The 19,206-nt window shown below is 38.4% G+C and overlaps 1 protein-coding gene across 8 annotated transcripts in view; it reads right to left on the bottom strand.

Moving 5' to 3' along the window:
* Positions 1–1,465: 1,465 nt before the first annotated feature.
* The window catches only part of LOC135219353 (doublesex- and mab-3-related transcription factor 1-like), a 409,902-nt gene continuing 392,161 nt past the window's right edge, over positions 1,466–19,206 (bottom strand). For all 8 annotated transcript variants that reach the window (XM_064256038.1, XM_064256037.1, XM_064256042.1 and 5 more), the window contains 3 exons: positions 6,800–6,945; positions 5,179–5,473; positions 1,466–4,013 (listed from right to left, as the gene is read on the bottom strand). In XM_064256038.1, coding sequence (XP_064112108.1) covers positions 3,189–4,013; positions 5,179–5,473; positions 6,800–6,945 — 1,266 coding nt within the window. In that variant the 3' untranslated portion in view covers positions 1,466–3,188. The remainder of the gene's footprint in view (positions 4,014–5,178; positions 5,474–6,799; positions 6,946–19,206) is intronic.

The following is a 19,206-nucleotide window of genomic DNA, read 5'->3' as shown; positions in this document are numbered from 1 at the left end:
TAGAAAATGAAATAGATACTGGCAAACTGCCTATGGTTGGTTGGGCTGCAGGTAGTTCTTTGACCCAGATGAGGATGGGCTAACTGAAAACACCAAGAAGCCTAGGCCATCAAGAGGACTATGCCCACAAGACAAGACCAGAACCTGGCAAACTGCCTGTGATTGGGGGCTTCAGGTAGTTCCCTGTCACAGATGAACACAAGCAAACTGAAAACCCCGAGAACCGAGAACCATAGGCCCACAAAACAAATGAGGTTATGATACATAATGTTTGAGTATTCCTAATTAGAAAAACAGAGGGGCAGGATTCCTAATTTTAAGTGGAAATAGGGAGAACCGGTCAGCATGCCTGATGTAAGTAAATTAAAGTAAATTGTTACTTGCAAAGGGAATGTATACTCCAAAGCACTTAGTACTGCAAAGACATGTCAAATCTTGGTTTGGTATGTAATATAAAACAAAAAACTTTGTGCGTGTGTCTAGCCTTATCCATAATACGAATCTAGTCATGGCAATGGCCACAGAAACCTTCACAGGCAAACATTTCCTTTTCAGTACTGTTGGTCTGATCATGAGTAACCTTTTTCTATTTGCTAATGAATCGTTCTTTGATAGTGAACTTTTTGACTGTATTTAGGCCCTTTTCGGTATCTTTTTAAATACATATGCCTGATCTGTCATGTTACAATGCATACACTCTTAGTATTTCAAAGACTTCTGTATTTTGTCCTTCCCCTGCCCAAGATGAATTAGTTTAAATGTCTGTTTCTGAAGACAAGATATAGAGACCATTCCCGTAATATGTGAGTCCTTGCAGCCTGCCTTTAATTCTGTATGGGTAGAAAAATCATTAAACTACTTCTTCTTTTGTCTCAATGTTTTACAAGTGAACAAAGCAATTGACATCCTCAGTTCTTTTTTTATGCCAATGGTTCTTAACCTTTTTATTACCACGCCCCTCTAAGATTTGGTCCTTCCCTCCACGACCCTCTTGTTTCTATGTGTAAAATTCCTTCCCATATTTAAAGGAAAATAAAAAAAGAGAAAGAGAAGAGGTTTCGAGGGACAGTTAGGGAGGTAAATAATTACAAAGCATGGTAAGCCCAATGCATCTAACCAGAGTATTAGACTATAGGAAACTAATGTTATAAGGCGATGCATTTGCATTATTTTCTTAAAATGAAGACCAATTCCTCACTTTTGTGAATAGAATAACGAATATAATTAGAGAATTTTGTATTTTCCAAAGGGCTCGCGCCTCGCCTGGAAATTGCTGATCGCCCCCAGGTTGAGAACCATTGTTTTAGGGTGAATCAGGAATTGACAAATTTCCCATTTATTCATTTTTTAAATACATTTTATTTTGTTTCAAGAATACCATGGATTATTAAATTCCATAAAGTTTCTCGTAGACACAAGCACAAGTATTTAATCTCGATTTTCCAGGAGGAATAAAGAAAACATATCTCTATGAAGGTGTATTTTGATATCCATTAACAGATACAGACTACATTTTAAAGGGGTATTTTTTTCATTTTAGCCGTCCTTTACTTGATGTAGATATAATTTAAATCACTTTGATATAACATTGAAAACATTAATCACGTCATATTCATTCACAATGCACAAAGTAGAAAATTTGATGTACATTTATCATAATTAAATGCCTCCGTGAAGAGCTTCACAATGAATATATTTGAATTGTAAATGTGTCCATCATTTATCTAGGCTTCCTCTAAAGCTATGATCACCACCTCAGTATTGTTATTCACAGCCCTAACAGTGACTTCCACTGAAGTTAGTGTTTGACATTCCGTATGCTAATTTTTGGCTTAATGTTTCGTGCTAATTCTAAAGTCTGCCTTTCTCTTACTGAACTCACGTACACACAGACATACATTCACACAAACGCACAAACACATGCACAACTTGCTGGTTCACTAACCAGTAAACTCCGGTTTTCTTATCACATTTCTTTATGGAAATGTGTTATTTTAGTTTGTCTTTTTTACATATATTTTAGCACTGGAGCATTTCTTCCCTCATATGGAATATAATTGAAATTTAATGAATAGGATTAACAAAATATTGAAAGATGGTGAAAATTGGGTTGCAACGATCCTTGATGGGAGTGTCCAAAGTAATCTTGCTGAATAATTTGGCTATTGTAATGGCCACCATTTAGTTCTGCTATTTATTTTCGTTCAGCAAAGATTTTCATTACAACGAGTCATTATGTAACTGATACTATTACCTATTACTGCGCTTTTGCACCAACAGACATTAAATTTTGTATGGTAAAGATTTGACCCCAAGGGCTTTGGCAGTAACAAAGACCTCTTTCCTGTGTCTAACTTCCTTCTGTAGAGAAATTCAGTTTTTACCGAGGTGAGTTCCTCATCCCTTCGACTACGTACTCAAGAGGTAAGTTTTCAGCCAAAGTATCAAAGCAATTTTGCTTTACCTCTCGTTGGTAACATGAATTAGCTATTTGTTGATGTAAGTCATCGTACTAAAACTTTGTGAATTTATAAATCAGAACTCAATAAAAAAAATTGGTTGATTCTAACTATACCATCTTTCATGAAAGTGTCTTTCGTGCGAACAACTGACTTTTATTTACTGTATGGCAAGCGCGCTTTACCTTCGTAAAATTGTGGATGTACAGTATGCAGCAAAAGTCATGTGACCCATTCTCTTTGGTTTTCGTTCAAGGTGCGAAAACAGTTGAAACTACATTTGCACATATGCAGATTCTCTTTATCATTCGTTCGGTATTCAAAGAATTTATAAAAAGGTCGCTTGACTTTTGCTGCATACTGTGCAATAGGTAGTTTCACATCATTTTACACTTTGAAGTTTAGTAATTGTAATATCCTTTTGGAATCATAGAACTTTGAATAGTAGTTGTCGGGATGCTATAACAATTTCGCTGCTGCTCTTGTGTGACATTAAGCCTGAAAATGTTAAAATCGTTGGGGGTGACATTTATGATAAAAACCGAGACTTGAAAACTATTGTTCCTTCTGGAAATCTATAACTACCATAATTGCTATGTACAAATATGTGCCATAATTAATTCTGATTGTTATACTAAAAGATCAACACTTCACAGCAGTTTTCACATTGTATTATCACTTAAACCATAATGAATTTGATAGAGTCCTAATAAGAAAAGCTCTCATAAATTACGGCACAGGGGGGTGTAGGAATGGAGCCTCCCTTGGAAGTCCAAAGGGCCCTGCTGTGGACAGGGTGTTTCTGTAATGCCCTCCTCGATTTTGCAAGAAGCAAGCTAAGTAATGTAAGTTGACGTGATCCCACTCCATGCTTGAAGGGATGGTATGGGGTCTAAGAGGGGCCAGAGGACGAGGACGTAGCGGGTGCTGAGGCTGCGGGATTGGAAGTAACCCAGGTGGAGTCTGCATCCTCAGGTCAGTACTGTTCATTAGTACGTTGCGATAGCATTGCTGCTGGAGGTCTTCTGGAACAAAGCCAACACGAGGCTCAACTGGGATGTTACCCCAAAACATTGGATTGTACTGGAAGTGCAAATTTTCATCTGTCCTAGTTTTCTTCAGTGGAGTAGGTGGAAGGCGGCTCGTGTCCATCATCGGGACTAAGCCCTTGAATGGAGACATGTGCGAGCTACCAAAATCCACAGCACTTATAGTGTCATGAAAACTAATTCCTTCCATTGGAACTGGTGGTTCCAACCTCCCTGTCAAGGTCTGATGACCTCTCATGAAGTCCAAGTGTCCAAATAAGTTTTCTTCTCTGGTGTGAACCTTGGGGCTCCATTTCAGACTCTCATCCCGCTCCCTCTTGAGGTTCTTCCAAGCATGTTCACCTTCCATGACAGGGATATCTTTGACGCTTATACTTGTGGGGACTGGGTTCGGTGGGAGGAGAGGTTCACTCGTTCTAGAAGCGGCAGTAGGCGCAGGTACAGTGGGTGGAGGTGCTGAGGGTCTGGGACTGTACCGTGGTGAGGAGCATTCTGGAAGCAGTTCCTGCAAATGGAGAAATACAGTTATTTGCATGTTTGTGATTTTGGCGCTAATATATAAATTATATATATATATATATATATATTATATATATATACATATATATATATATATATATATTATATATATATATATATATATATATATATATATATATTTAGCATTGCCTGGCCTTTAAAACTTGATTGCATGTTTTTGTTTCCTATAAAATTGCATATACATAGTAGTACTATTTCAGAGATATTTGAAAAAAAAGATTCTTTCAATATTCAAATCACATTACTATGGTTCAGAAGAATAGCTAGCTTGAGAATGAACCAGATTCTGTTTACTTCCAGTGTTCCAACTTTTGACAACGTTTAAATCTCGTTATCTGTACTCCTGCCAACTTTCACTGTCATTTTTATTTGCTCCCTTTCAGTTCATGTAAGTGCAGTCTCCCTTTATATCCAAATTGTTTTATGTGCAGTTATCATGTTACAGTGATGATGGAGCTTTTGAATCATTGCGTCTAACTTCGTGGACATTGTTTCGGAAGTTGCAATTGTAGTTCATGTGCCACACAATAACCATAGAGACGTCTTACTTTGCTTTCTTTTTTCCTGCGTTATTGGAATTTGATTTTTTTTAAACCTTTACCAAGTTTAATTTTGTTACTGCATTCAAGGTCTTTGCTTGAAATGTGTACCTCTACATAGGCATCGGTTTGTATGTAGAGACAAAAATCTACACTATTCTACTTGGCAGAGAATGCAACTGGAATAGAAAGCTCCTATCGTTTGGGATCAGAGCATCATGTATGAGAGTATATATTCAGTATGGTTCCAGCCAAATGTAAGAGAAAGAAAGCTTAATGAAGAATGTCGCTTTAAATGACACTTATGTACAGATGTTTGAACGTTGCTGTCATTGCCTTTTGAAAGAATAATCTCAGAAGTTATGCCATACCTGCCAAGCTTGCAAAATAACAAATCGAATTCTGGCAGAAGTCCCCTAGCATTAAAAAATCTGTTATCGCCACCACTGCTACTTCTGTCTCTGAATACCATTGTAAGCGCAGCAAGCAGACGCCGTATGTGCCCAGGAACGCCACATTTCTTGGGATGACAGAACCTGTATGTCCCCAGGCATATTGCTTTTGAGAGTAATATGAAAGCTCACAACTTACCAGTGGTGGCATTTCCGGGGTGACAGGAGACGAGGTTGTTATTTTGCTGCTGATGCTTGTAGACACTACTGGAGTTGGGGGAGTAACTGGGTTGGAGGAGATGACTTCGAGTTTGAGGGAGAGAGATGCGGAGGTAGAAGAAGAGTCCGGGGAGGGGGAGGCTGAAGCTGAGGACGATGTTGCATTATGGTCGTCTGTGGCCTGAGTTTGCTTAAAGCTAAGGAATTCCAACTCTGCTGTGGCTTGGATCACGTATTCCCAGGCTTCGTTGTGTTGTTTGCTCGTCACTTGGGACCTGTTGTGTGAAAAGAAAGACAATTAGAATTCATTATTAACTATTATTCTCTTCATCATAGCATTTACATCACGAAACTAAGTTGTTTCGGTTGAAGTATTAGGTCTGGGAAAATGGAAAGCTTAGAATGATGACCACTAATTTACTTTTCACATATCATTGAGCGAATGTTAAACAGCAACTTTGCAAATAGATATTTCTCTAATAGTACCTGGTTTGAATATAGTGCCAATAGAATAATGAAAGAGAAAAAATATAATGGTTGTAAGGGATTACTTGGTTATAATTTGACAATCAGATGTCGGCTGCATAACCGATAATGAGAATGAGAAGTGACATTAATTCAATTTAAAGAAAATGATGATTATAGTTAATGAAAATTATTTCAGCATTCATTTTATAACCCCAGGAATGAGTCTTATTGTCTTAAGCATCGTAGGGGGATAATGGCGCCAGTGCATCTCACGGGTGCACTATAGTTATTATTATTCAAGAATTCTTTTCAGCGGCCCTTGAGCCCCTCGCAGCAACAACTCTCTTAACTTTTACTGTACCTCCTTTCGTAGTCTCTTTCTTCCTCCTTACTGTCCACCCTCTCTTAACAATTAATTCATAGTGCAACTGCTTTGAAGTTTTCCCCTGGGTACACCTTTCAAACCTACCTATACTTTCAATTACCCTTCCAGCGTTGAATGACCCCATAGGTCCAAGCGCTTGGCCTTTGGTTTAACTCTATATTCCATTCCTATAGTCTTAAGTTAATTGACATTCTAAATTCCATTTCTATAGTCTTAAGGGGTTAAAGAATCAGACAGGACATGAGATCATGACATCCAATGAGATGGGTATTTTCCGCTAAGGAAAAGCACACACGTCCGCTATGTGCTTGTATGCCTGGGGAGATTTTCAGTCAAATACTATATGGACCACATGCATACATAAACACACGCACACTTGAAGGTCTTTCGAGACAGATACCAATACTGTTTAAATGTGCATCAACAGGGTAATATACCTTATGGCCACCTGGAGCCCAACTCTACCAAAGCGCGACCACCTTCCCGAAAATCGGAAATAATGGCCTTAATTTGTGACTTGGGAGAAAAAACTTACTTCGAGAGGGAAGTAGAGGTCTCAAGGTATTGCTTCAAAGGACGCTGGCTCATGACTACTGTCTATTCTGGGTTACAAGATGTGTTAAAAGTACTTTTTCGGGAAGGTGGTCGCGCTACGGTAGACGCCGGCCATTCGGTGTTTTACCCTATGTAAATATCTCGTGTATGAAAAAGCACACAGACTGTATTTCATACATGAAGACAAACTAACCTTCTGACTCTCTGTTGGTGCCTCATGATGTCCCGTCGTTTTCTTGTCAGGTTGCAGAGTGCGCATGTGCAGCTCTGGTATGGACAGGCGTTCTTGTGCGCTCTCTTGCTCGTTATTTCGCCGTGGTTCCTGCACATGTCGCATTTCTGCTCGGGAATGATCGAGAAGGTTAGAATACTACTTTTAGTGAGACAGAGGTGGGAAATGAATGTCGAAGTCTGAGTGAAAAAAATAAAAAATAAAAAAAATAACAACGGGTGTTGGGCTAGCAAATGTCTTGTTTGTGGGATAGAATTTTTTTTTTCTTAAATGACAAATGATACTAATTCATTAGGCTTATGATAGACAAATGCTATAAAAAAACCTTTTGTGGATTGACATTTTCTTTATGCTGGAGAAAGAAGAAAACTATTTAAACGGTTAAATATTATTAAAAGGAAACGGTTGATTTTGTTTTGCAAAACTAGGAAGTTTAAGTATTCATCAAGTTTAAATTACATATGAGGAAACATCTAGAAACATCGCTTTCATACTTTCTTTCACTCTTTCTTGCCTTATTGGGAACCATTGAACCATCACATCAGATACCCAGGGATCATGAATGATATGACTGAATTTTGACAATCCGTAGTTCAGTACATAGGCATATTGGTTTCAACCGCCACGGTAGTTGTTGGTTGGTAAAGCCCAGTCGCCAGGAGTAGCTACACAAAATCCCCAATTTTAACCCTCTATAACTCTGTAAATATTGGACCGACAGGGATGAAACTCGTGCTTTAGAGGTTTCCCACTAAGGTCTCGAATTCTGCCAGTTTCTATGAAATTGTTCCGGAAATCCAGATATCGATGTTTGGCGTTCAGGCTGGGGGCGGGTGGTGGCTGGATGGGTGGTTAAGGGTTTGCTGTCGCATTTCTTTGGTGGTTTATAAAACACGCAGTGAGCTCTGTTCAGAAATTCTTTGATTTATGCATTCCAGTGAACGACAACGCTCATAAACCGGGACGTGGAATCATCATTCACGAAGGTTCCTTAGAACCCATAAACGGCATACGCTGCTGATTTCGTAATGGGAAAAATGAACTTTTTTCCTTGCGAAGACCTATTTCCTCTGGGCAGGGAAAAAAAAGTTAAATTAATCACGCTCCGTGTAATCAATAACATGCCCTAATATGACTGAAAGTTTCTAAAGATTTAAATGTGGAATAGGCAGCTGCTACTATCTCCTCTTTAGGCCAATGTCTGTTTGTTCTTTAACGGCTCTATCGCAAAGTGGTTTTGGTGCTACACATTGAAAACAATTTCACTTTCTGGGATGATCGCTGAGCAAAGTAAATTCGCTTCTAGCATTACGTTCAAAGCTGAACGGGAACGGGACATGGGACCCAGCCTTCTTAGCTATGTTAACAGGGGAATCATTCAAGCACAGTTTCAGCGTCAATAGAAGACGAACGTTCTATGTTTCCTGCATTCATTCCCTTAACTATCGTGACATTTCGATAAAGACTGAGGTATCCTTGTAATTTTTTTTCTGAGAGGATCAGGAACCTGTACTAATGGTTACATAGACAAAGGATTCGATTTCATCTGTGAACAATCTACTAACCTTTGCTTCACTATCGTCCAGTGGAAAAGCCAAACAAACAAGCCAATCTCTTCACACCCATGGGCATAACAAAATGAGGTATGGACCATTAAAATAAAACTCCCACACGTAGAGACATTAAGAACTTGCCTATAGGAACATCGAACCATGCTCTACCGTTCTGGTTTCGTATCAAAGAATCGTCGAGAATCTGTTATTAATGTCCATCAAAATAAAAGTGTATTATGCTTATACAGCAGAGTTGATACCAATTCACACCTTTCTTGATGAGTATGTGGTCAAAAGTACATAATTGTTTCTAAACAAACAAACAACGTTTTGAATACCACTGGTGACGAGGTATAGTCAGTTGAAATGGAGAAACAAATCCAGTTATGAATATGTATACTACATATATTTAAAGATAAATCTGTTCAGAAAGCTTCCGGAAAATGTCAGATTCCCCCTTTTCCGAAAGTTTTCTGTACAGATTTACCTTTAATTAAATACATTTGTTTCTCTGTTTCTCCAATAATATAATAATAATGACAAATACTTTTTTCAAATAGAGCTCCCGGCAACTCTCAAAAATAATGTTTATAATAGTAATGTCTGCCGACTTTTTCATCATTGCCATACACTTCTCCGGTAACGACAGGGCCATCGATGACGTGTCCCTTACTGTACCACAAACCATGGCCATGTCACAACCAGGCACTTCCAGCGGTCGTTGCTCGTTCTCTCAGACTTCGTGTTTCGGTGTTTGAGGGTCCCTGGCTTGGTAAGGCAGGTGTCGTTGTTACTAACTTGCCGTTTTCGTTCATTTCCGTTTGAGATTTTGGTCGGCGGTTTACGGGTTGCTCGTTGGGCGTATGGTCTACAGGCGTTGCTAGGTTTTTGGGTGTCATGTTTTGCCGAAGTTTGTTGGTATGGTGAATGAATACTGTTGGCAGTTTTGCTTCTTAGATGTTGAGCGTTAAGATTGAGGTACTTAGATACGGAGTTTGACAATATAAGTTTTGGGTCTGCGGGTTTTGTATTTTGTGATATTTCTTTCATCGTAAATTCCTAAATTCTCTGTTTAAAACATTTAAGGAGTAATAGTTGTATTGTCCTTCAATGTGGCATTTAAGACTTGGTTTCGAAATCTGTTAATTAGTAAGCTGAGTTAGAATGCCACGCTTGGGTTTTATACCAGCAATCTTAAGCAGTGCTACGGGTGTTTCCTTTATAACTTTGTTGCAATTGTCTTACGATGCAATAAGATTGTTTCTTAGTTAAGTTCAACAATACCATATGGGTCATATTAATTTATTTAACTTGACTCGTTGTCGGCTTGCTGCTCATTCTTAGTAATTTCAAACTTAACAAATCCGATAGGCTCTGCTGGTTATAAGTCATTAGCCCTTCTTTCCACTTCCTAGAACATATTGGGCTTTAATATATTTATATATTATTTCATAATGGTGTGTCGTTTAAGAAGTGCTACAATGCTTTATGGATTTATCTTGGAAGTCTCTATACCTTATGGCTAAACAGATTTGTTAGGTAAGTTTGTTTATTTTTCCCCGCTCCCGACATTTGGAGGCATAAGCGAAAGGTTTATTTTCGCCGGACTTGCATTTGAAACTTTCTTTTGAGGTTAAGTTTAATTTGTAATTCATTATTAGTCTTAGTTTTACTGTGTATCAATACCTTTATGGTAGATCTTAAGCCCGTATACCGCGGCGAAGTAGACTGTGGCAGTTGACATTTTTCCGTAGAATTTTACCTCCTGAACAAGAAATATTTTTTCGGCCGGATGTAATTAACCTGTAATTTACCTTTGAACTCTATCCTACGGTAAGGGGGACCGATGGGAATGCGGGGCTTTGGGTGGGGTAATCGACACCTTACCAATTCGTACCTGTGCCTTCCTCTCCCAGTACCCCACCCTGTCCTCCCCGAACATACGGCTCCCTCGTGGTCTCCTACCACATCCCACATCTCCTACCAGAAGTCAAATATGGCGGTTTAAGTTTCTTGGTCCCGAACTAAAATTTCGAAGATTGTTCAGTCGAAGTATACTATGGCAGTTGACGTTTTATGTTATTTTATTTACTTTATAAAGAGTTTAAGGTAATATATTACCGGTCGACTATAATCTGTTATTTACCTTTGAACTCTGTACGTCGGTACATCGCACCCCTTGTACCGTCATGTAGTCTTCAAAGGTAAATTACGGTTTAATTACAGTCGGCCAAATAGATATTACTTTAAATTTTTGTTCAGTAAGTAAGATAACATATGAAAACGTCAACTGCCATAGTCTACTTTACCGCGGAATACGGGCTTAGAATTACCAAATTTATACTCAAAATTAAAGTTCCGTAAATTTCATAAGTTTTTCAGACTAAACTTAGTTTTCATTTTAAGTTTAGCTTTGATTTAATGCATTTGGATTATTTTCTTCAGATAAAAATACTGTGTTTAGAGTTTTGAAAGTCTACTTTTTTAAAAGTAATCATTAAAATTTCAAAACTTGTAACAATTTTCCAGATTTGAAAAATTAAAACTTCAGAATTTAAGATTCAGAACTCTTTAAAGTTTTAAAAGTAGTTTTATTTTATTGCCACTGGAGTTTGTCAGTTTAATGTGTTTGGAAGTTTTGAAGTTTTTGTAGAGTAAATCTAGTATTTCTAGTATTTGTTTAAGACTAGTGGATTTAAACTTGTTTAAATTTTAGTTTGCTTTGCGGTTCAATATTCTAATTTTTTTATAATTTACTTATAAATAATGTTTAGTTATTGTTATTTTGGAGTTTTGAAAGGTTTTGAATATTAAGAATTTGTAAAGCTTTAGAGTAATTCGGCTTTGTAAGTTTGGTTAATCTTTCATTCAAGTTAACTTTTGCATTTAAAGTAAATTTTTGAAGCATTGGAGTTAGTCGGCTTACAAGTCTCGTAAATTTTGCATGAATGGTAATCCTTGCATTTAAAGTAAATTTTTTAAAGTAAACTTTTTTTTAAATTTAAAAGTATATTTTTTAAAGTAAACTTTTTCATTTAAAGTACATATATTAAAATTAAGGTAAATTTTGCCTTGATAGTACAATTTGCGTCAAAGTAAAATTTGCGTTTAAAGTGAAATATTTTAGTCCACTTCCCAAGTCCACCTTTGCCAGGGTGGCGGTGCCACCTGTAGGCAAAGGTGGACTTGCTTGTTGTGCATGGGGACGTTTTAAGTCACCATGCACAACAGGAAGTTCATGGGTTAGGGAACAAAAAAAAGTCAGGTTTGTAGGGAAGTTTTGACAGATCAGATTATTAATAACAAAGGGTATTATAGTACTTGAGGCCTTTGTTTCGCAAGAGACGTAAGCTTGAATGTTTTAGGGCAGCTGAGAATTGGGTAGGGTAATTATAACTTAGAATTTCATTCTCATTCCCACTAGTAAAAAGGAACTACTATGAGGGCCTCTGTAACATGGTTTTTTCGCAATAACTTTTTACCTATGCATTTCATAAATATAACGCTTATTCAGAATACATATATCTACACATAAATTTTTACTGTATTCTGCATTACGTAGGTTGAATAAATTTGGTACTTATAATGGCAACAATGACATACAAATTTAAATACAAGCAAAGCAGTACACCTTTATGAACTCTGGAACCTCTCCACTGATAATTGTCATAATGAACAAACCAACAAGTATGTTAATAAATACAAAAACACTTCGATTATTAGTCTAACTCCCAAAATAGGTTTCCTAAGAAATTACAGTCTACTTTATAGGTCCCACTCAGATTGACAAGATGTAGGGCATAGTTGGTAATTTTCAAAAACATAGTAGACAAGCTTGATTTGATAACTGCTATATCCAATGTCAAACAATTTTTATTTATTGGCTATCTACCTATTTACTGAAAAAAAAAAAAAATAGCCGGTACCGTATATTGGCTTAAACCTTACAACCCATATTATCGTCAGAATGATGACTTCATGAGGCTCCACCCACTTTGGCCTCGTTATAATTCAGGATAACACTGAAGGCTACCATGGGCATTGTTGGATTAGAAAATTTAACTTCTGGCTATAAAAACTAATTTCACAAGTAGTTGTAAGAAGTGCTAAATGATCCTCAAGGATCCCAGCAGTTGGCCTAAACGTTTAATTCATGTATATTACTGCTATACTGTTGCAGCACTACTGCTACAGTAGTATTACTACGCTAGCACTGATAAACCACCCACTTCTATGTATCGTTCCGCCATTCATAAAGTCTTTGGGTTTCAGAGCTGATGGGGTTTCTGTGTGGTGGATGGGCGGGGCAACATTTCGTCAAAAGGTGTTTAGCTTGCTTACGTAATGAATGTTTTTCGACTCTTGGCTCGTAATCATTGGCCATGGCGTCGGCTAGATCATTTTTACTCTATAAAAATTAAAACTATCGGGTTTAGGCTATTGATAATGCTGACAAAATTTGTGTGTGGTTGTAAAATATACATATGTCAACTTTCAGCTACATCCGATGCTTTGACAAGGAGCAAAGTCCAAAAAACCGTGTTACAAAGACCCTAAATCTCATAGTAGACGGTTAATACATGTATCTTAAGGGTTTTCTAAGACTTCAGCTATAGGTGTGGGGGTTTTAAAGAATTTCCTCTTGACACTGCGGCCGTGGTTTTAACAGGTATTCTAAAAGGCTAGTTAAATGGTAAATATAGTGGAATCATTCATTAAAGTTGTATCATAAATACGTTCTACAAACCTCCCCCCACCCTCTGTAGCCTCTTCTAGGAAGGCTTTTGTTTTAGTTAGGAAAAGGACAGTTCTGATTGCATTTCGTATGTTCAGAGACCCCCTACTTTCATCAGACTTTCTTCCAGCTATGAAGCCTGCTTCTGGAACCCCTTTCTTATTCAGATTTCCCCAACTTAAACAATTCTTCACCCCTTGGGGTTGCCCACAAGACCGAATGCTAAGGGACGGAAGTTGGCAGTAGGCTGTGTTTGCATTGCAAGACACCGTTCGTAGTTGTGTAGGACTAGGTTAAATGCATTTCTGCTTTAAGACTGGCGCCCTATTTAATTTATCTTGAAGGATGGGGCCCTCTCATGTTATCTTCGTGGAGTTTGAAGGAACAGTAATGGAAATATATGGGGATGTTAATGGTTAAGTTTATGGCCGTTTAAATATAATAATGTGATTGTCAGTGGGTAAAGTTTATACATAGGATAGTATTAGTAATAATTATAATGTCGTTAGACTTTCAACTGGGACTAACCGATCAGGCTATTTTCACTTGCATATGGTAGGTTATGGCACGGAAACTTTTTGTATATTCTAAAACCAATCAAACTACTTTCTTGTGCACAGGCTCTTGGTGCAGTTGCAGCAGACCATAACAATGACTAGTTCTAGTGGAAAGCAACGCCTTGCATTAAGACTAATATCCTGTAAAGATGTATGGCTAAGCATTAGGATAAGGCAATATCCTGTGAGGGTGGAAAGCCACTTCTTTCGTTAAGACAGATTATCCTGTGAGGGTGGAAAGCAACGTTCTAAGATAAGACTAATATCCTGTGAGGATTCGAAGCGCACTTAATTGTCATAATTCAACCAGAGCTTGTAGACGCTGTGTGTAACCTACTATTCAGTAGTTTAATAATCTGACTGCTTGGGATATGTAATAGCATTTGTGTGCGAAGACCAGCGTACTATATTCGTATCTGTAAACCTTTGTAAATTTCTTTAACCCAAAATGTCATGTGGTGGGGTAGACTTTTAGTATTAATACTCTTGAAAGACAATGTCCTAAGAAATCAAAGGAATGCAAGTTACTGAATGCTTGAAAGCTGGAAAGTTTGATTGGTTAACAGAAGATTGGGGTAAACTTCTGATTGGTTAACAGAAATTAGATGGGGATAAACTTGTGAAATGAAATAACTGAAATAATATTGGAGATTTAGTTTAAGACTTATTAATGCAGACTTCGTATTCACCAAAGATTGTATTTTATATCTGATGACAGGAATGTCCATTAGCTGAACATTCCTTACAATCTGGAGATCGCACTGGGCTGAGAACGCATGAAAGGGACATGATCGATTGTAGTCGGAAGGGAAATTTCTTTTTCACTTGAGATAAATGCTCAAGAAAAATTCTTTATAAGGATCATAATTCGTTGATTTGAGTAATTGATATTGAAGGTTATGATTAAACACTTTGAGCAGGCAGCTAATTTGCCTTGAAAGCGGTTATTGTCGCTTATGCTTAAAACATTCAAGGTACTGTCGATGGTTGCTTCAACCATCGACAGTACCTTGAATGTTTTACTTTAAATGTGTGTCGGGTAAGTGAGGTGATAAAAATGCAGTTGGTAGCCTTGTATTTGGCTCTCAAAGTTTTTGAACGTTAAATTGTTCAAAGGAATTACTAAATTAAGATCGAAATTGTGCTTCTGGTCCTTAGTTTTGGCGATCTCTTGGTAATACTAAATCCCCCATCAAAACCATTGAGGTGTGAAAAAGGTGTATTTTTGGTGATTGAAGTTCACTCTCGACGTGGTTCGGAAGTCATGTAAAGCCGTTGGTCCCATTGCTGAATAACCACTGGTTCCATGCAACGTGAAACATAATACAAACAAAATCCAGAGGAAAGACACGACGGGCGTTGGGTTTGGCGAGGATTCTATGGGTTTTAAACAGTGTTACCAGATCAATCATTCCAAGGCAGGCAGTAGTAGTACTTAAGTCCCTTCCACACGAGGGGCAAATGCGCGGTGGGCAGACACTATTACCAATTTTGCAAGTGGAAGGCCATTACGAGTGTGGTTCAAAAAATAGGTTCGCCTACTTGTGACTACTACCAGGTTTGGACTGTTTAATCTGGTAACTGTTTAAAAGCTAATTAAGGGCAAATCAGAGTGCCCGTCGTGTCTTTGCCTACCTTGTGGAAGGTGCTTTAGTTATTTTATTGACAAAATATACAACCATTAGCACAAATTTGTCCAGAACTAGACCTAATACAGGTAAAGGCATGGGAATCTAACGACTTGGACCACACTCATGAAAACCATCCACCCACACAGTCGGTAACACTGTCTGCCCCTCGTGTGGAACTTGGTTTCAACCTTCCCACACCGCGGCTGTAAGTGATCATGGAACAGAGCCAGTAGTTTTTGATCGCCCTGGGGGAGGCACTGCACGAACCGATCCTCTTTAGCAGCAGAAGTAGCCTTACGGGCTGCCCCTGTGATTGGGGGAGAGAGTTTCAGGAATAATAAAGGGAGGAGGATTTGATTATTATTCTAGTTCCAGTCGTCACAGGCGTGTTCGGGTAACACTTGCCACTCTTTGTTGGTAATACTTTGGTAGGGTATAGAATCGGCTGTTGGGTAGGTGGCCTGTAATAATTCGGAGGGGGTGGGGGAGAAAGGTCAGTTTTGGCAAGCCAAAGTCATTCATTTTCTGTGGCAATTAAAACAATCGAATAAAACAGGAAATATTTTGAATCTTAACTATATAGTTCCCATAGGGGGTTAGTGCCGTCAGTGAACCTCATGCGGTGTACTGTAGGCATTACTTGAGGTTCTTTGCAGCATGCCTTAGCTGCAACCCCTTTCGTTCCTTTTACTGTAAGAGCATTTAGACTGATCTTTCAACCTCTTAAAGGTTTAATCTACTATAAAAAGGAATAGAACAAAACAGGGATATTATCATATTATTGACTGTGGTCATGCTGAGAATGTATTTTTTGAAGTTTGGCGATGCTGAGGACACGAGTCTGATTTTCCTTGTTTGAAGATGTTAATATAATTTTTGGCCAGTCAAAGCATTTTATCTATGACTGCTTGTTTCCGCTGACTTGTTGGCAGTTTTTTTTTTATTATTATTTTTTTTTTTTGGCTGAATGACTCCAACTTGAACTTTTAAAAAAGTTCTAGGCTGTAAAGCTGAGCAAATTTTTTCCTTGGGTACTTTGAGATGACGTTACCCTAAACCCTACTATGAAATTCAGAGCCTTTGCCCCGGTGTTTTTTCGGAGTAACTTTTTTCTGTGCATTTGACAAAGATATTACATAGCCATAGTGTACTTTACATCCCTACCTAATTTCCGGCAGCATTCATTATTACTCACATTAGAAAAAAGTATATTCATATGAGTAAAATAAAGCAGCCGAAGCCACTGACGGAAAATACTAGTGTATGGGTTCAAAGTTATACGTGACGTAAACATGAAGTGCTGACTCCTCCCACGAGGTGATGACGACAAACAGCTGTCTCTGATATTCTGAGTGAATGAATATTCGTACGGTGTCAAGGCTTCAAGAATGGTGGCTATGATAAGCCATTGTCCCCGTGTTTGCAAGAAAGTTTTTGTGATTCGACTTGCACAATTGTTTAGAAGCGAGGAGACCCGTGGCAAACCTACGTAAGCTTGAACAGGTAAATGAATAGGGCCCTTTTTTGGGTGAGGATTACACTTGAACATCCAAGACTACTACTACTACTACTACCACCACTACTAAAAAGTGTAAACAAGGAGTATTGGTTTTATTTCATTGTTCCCAGAGGTGGAGACTTTCACGAATAGCTAATTCTCCATCGAGGAGGAGGCAAGGGAATGACGTCATAAGTTACGTCATTATACCATGGAAAGCCATCCCTCTTGAGTTTGCTGGCGATGTCTACGAGAAGTCGGTGTTACTCTTATAATTACCAGAATTATGCAACTTCCGTGATACAGAATACAGTATAAATTAGGTAGGGATGTAAGATATCACCTTTGTTGTGTACGTTGATAAAATTTTATTCCGGAAAAACACCGGGACATCTGCTGTGAATCTCATAGTAGTAGCATTTATGCCAGCATGAATCACTCTGAGAAAGAGGGTAGTTTCATCAAGATGATATATTTGAAGTCCAAATACTTTTTAAATAATAATCATCGTAAACAATGGTAGTGGTGGTAGTTTCCTCTCCAGGGTTTACGAAATACAAAGACGAACACTTCTAAGGTATTGTTTCCTCCATTTTTTCTTGGTTGCTCCTTCGAGCCAAGTTTAGTAGCCAAGTCAGAGGCTTCTTCAACTACTTCATTATATATATATATATATAATATATATATATATATATATAATATAATATATATATATATATATAAGATTTCTGTGGTATCATTTGTTGGCTTTCCAACTATTGTACTGACCATCATCAATAGCTGGTGTTTTTTTTTTTTTTTTTTTTTTATATCTTATTGCTGTATCATAATTTGGGTGGGGGTGATTTGTTTCCAAGACGTCTCTGTAGTAGTGGTTTTAAGCTCATTTGTAAGAGGTCTTGTCTTTTGTTGTTGTGTGCTTTGTTAGGAATGGTAACCATTACGTTCAGTCAACAATATTTAGTGACTATGATTTGAGCTACAGAATATTTGATCTCTTCAGCCTCTTACTGAAGCAGTTAAGGTCCCGTCCACACGGACGAGCTTTGCTCGACGAACTTTGTTCGATGTGACGTCATAAGGGGAGAAACTGCGGGCAAAGTTCTGACTTTTCCTGCTGTTTCTCTGCCTCTGGCGTCACATCGAACAATGTTCGTTGAGCAAAGCTCGTCCGTGTGGACGGGGCTTAAGAGATATCCGAGATATATCTATTAACGAGACTGTGATTCCACTTAGTAAACAAGCAGTCAGAACCAGTCACAACTGCAAGCGTGGTGACTTTGGACATGTCTAAAACTGGATGACAAGCAGCAACACACTATGGCGCTGTGTTTTTCGTAGTGGACCCAAAAAATGCTGAGATTAAAAGTTGGACAACGTGTCAGTTTTGAAACTTATAGTAAAATGGCGCAAAACACCAACAGAATGTGTTGAAGCACCGGTCAGAAATTGATTTCCTCCTCCATCCCTACGATCAGTGGAAAAGAAGGCTGCAGCAATGTACTAGTGCAAATGGGGAGTAGATCTATTCGGTTTAATGAGTAAGGGTTCACAAAGTAAAATGGCACTTAAACCCTAAATCTTGTTTTTGCCAGTAATGACTCCTGTGACCGGGACAAGGCCGTCGTGCCAGGAATGCCCCTCAGATTGTCACACGCATGTTTTGGCAATGCCCAAGGCCGAGGGGGACCTAGTGGGACAGACGCCACTCATTATTCACCTGGAAATTTTATTTTGATGAACAGAACTCATATTATCATTGCTTTAATTAATGATGGTTACGGGACATGTGCACATGTGTGTGGAGAAAAGAGATGCACGGTTGTGAAAGTGAGCTACATCTAGAACCGCGTAAGCTGTAGTGTTAATGTAAAATACCTCCTACTATTATGTACTACAATTGGTAGGAAAATGTGTGAATAATATCAGAATGCGAAACTCAGTGTTTAGTAACGAGGAAAACCTCAAAGCAGTTGCGCTGTGAAACAATTGTTAGAGAGAGTGAAAAGTCAGAAGTAACAAAGAGAATATGAACGGAGGTACAGAAAAAGAAACGAAAGAGGTTGCACCTAGGGGCCGAAGGGATGCTGCAAAGAATCTTAAGAAATGCGTACAGTGTACCGCGTGAGGTGCACTGACAGAGCTAACCTCCACTACCACGCCTCCCCCCCTCGGCCCCAAGGGGTATCTAAATCCTCATTTTGAAAACCAGAAGAAGAATAGGAGAATGAAGAAAGGGGTGGGTGCACAGTAGACATATCTAAAGGTTCTTTGCAGCGTCCCTTCGGCCCCTAGTTGCAATCCCTATCATTCCTTTTACTGCACCTCCATTCATATTATCTTTCTTCCATTTTGCTATCCACCCTCTCATAACAATCATTTCATAGAACCGCG

The sequence above is a fragment of the Macrobrachium nipponense genome, chromosome 1 (genome assembly GCF_015104395.2).
Source record: "Macrobrachium nipponense isolate FS-2020 chromosome 1, ASM1510439v2, whole genome shotgun sequence".
Classification (NCBI taxonomy): domain Eukaryota; kingdom Metazoa; phylum Arthropoda; class Malacostraca; order Decapoda; family Palaemonidae; genus Macrobrachium; species Macrobrachium nipponense.
Note: the sequence above shows the minus strand (reverse complement) of the source record. Positions and strands in the feature narration are given on the sequence as shown.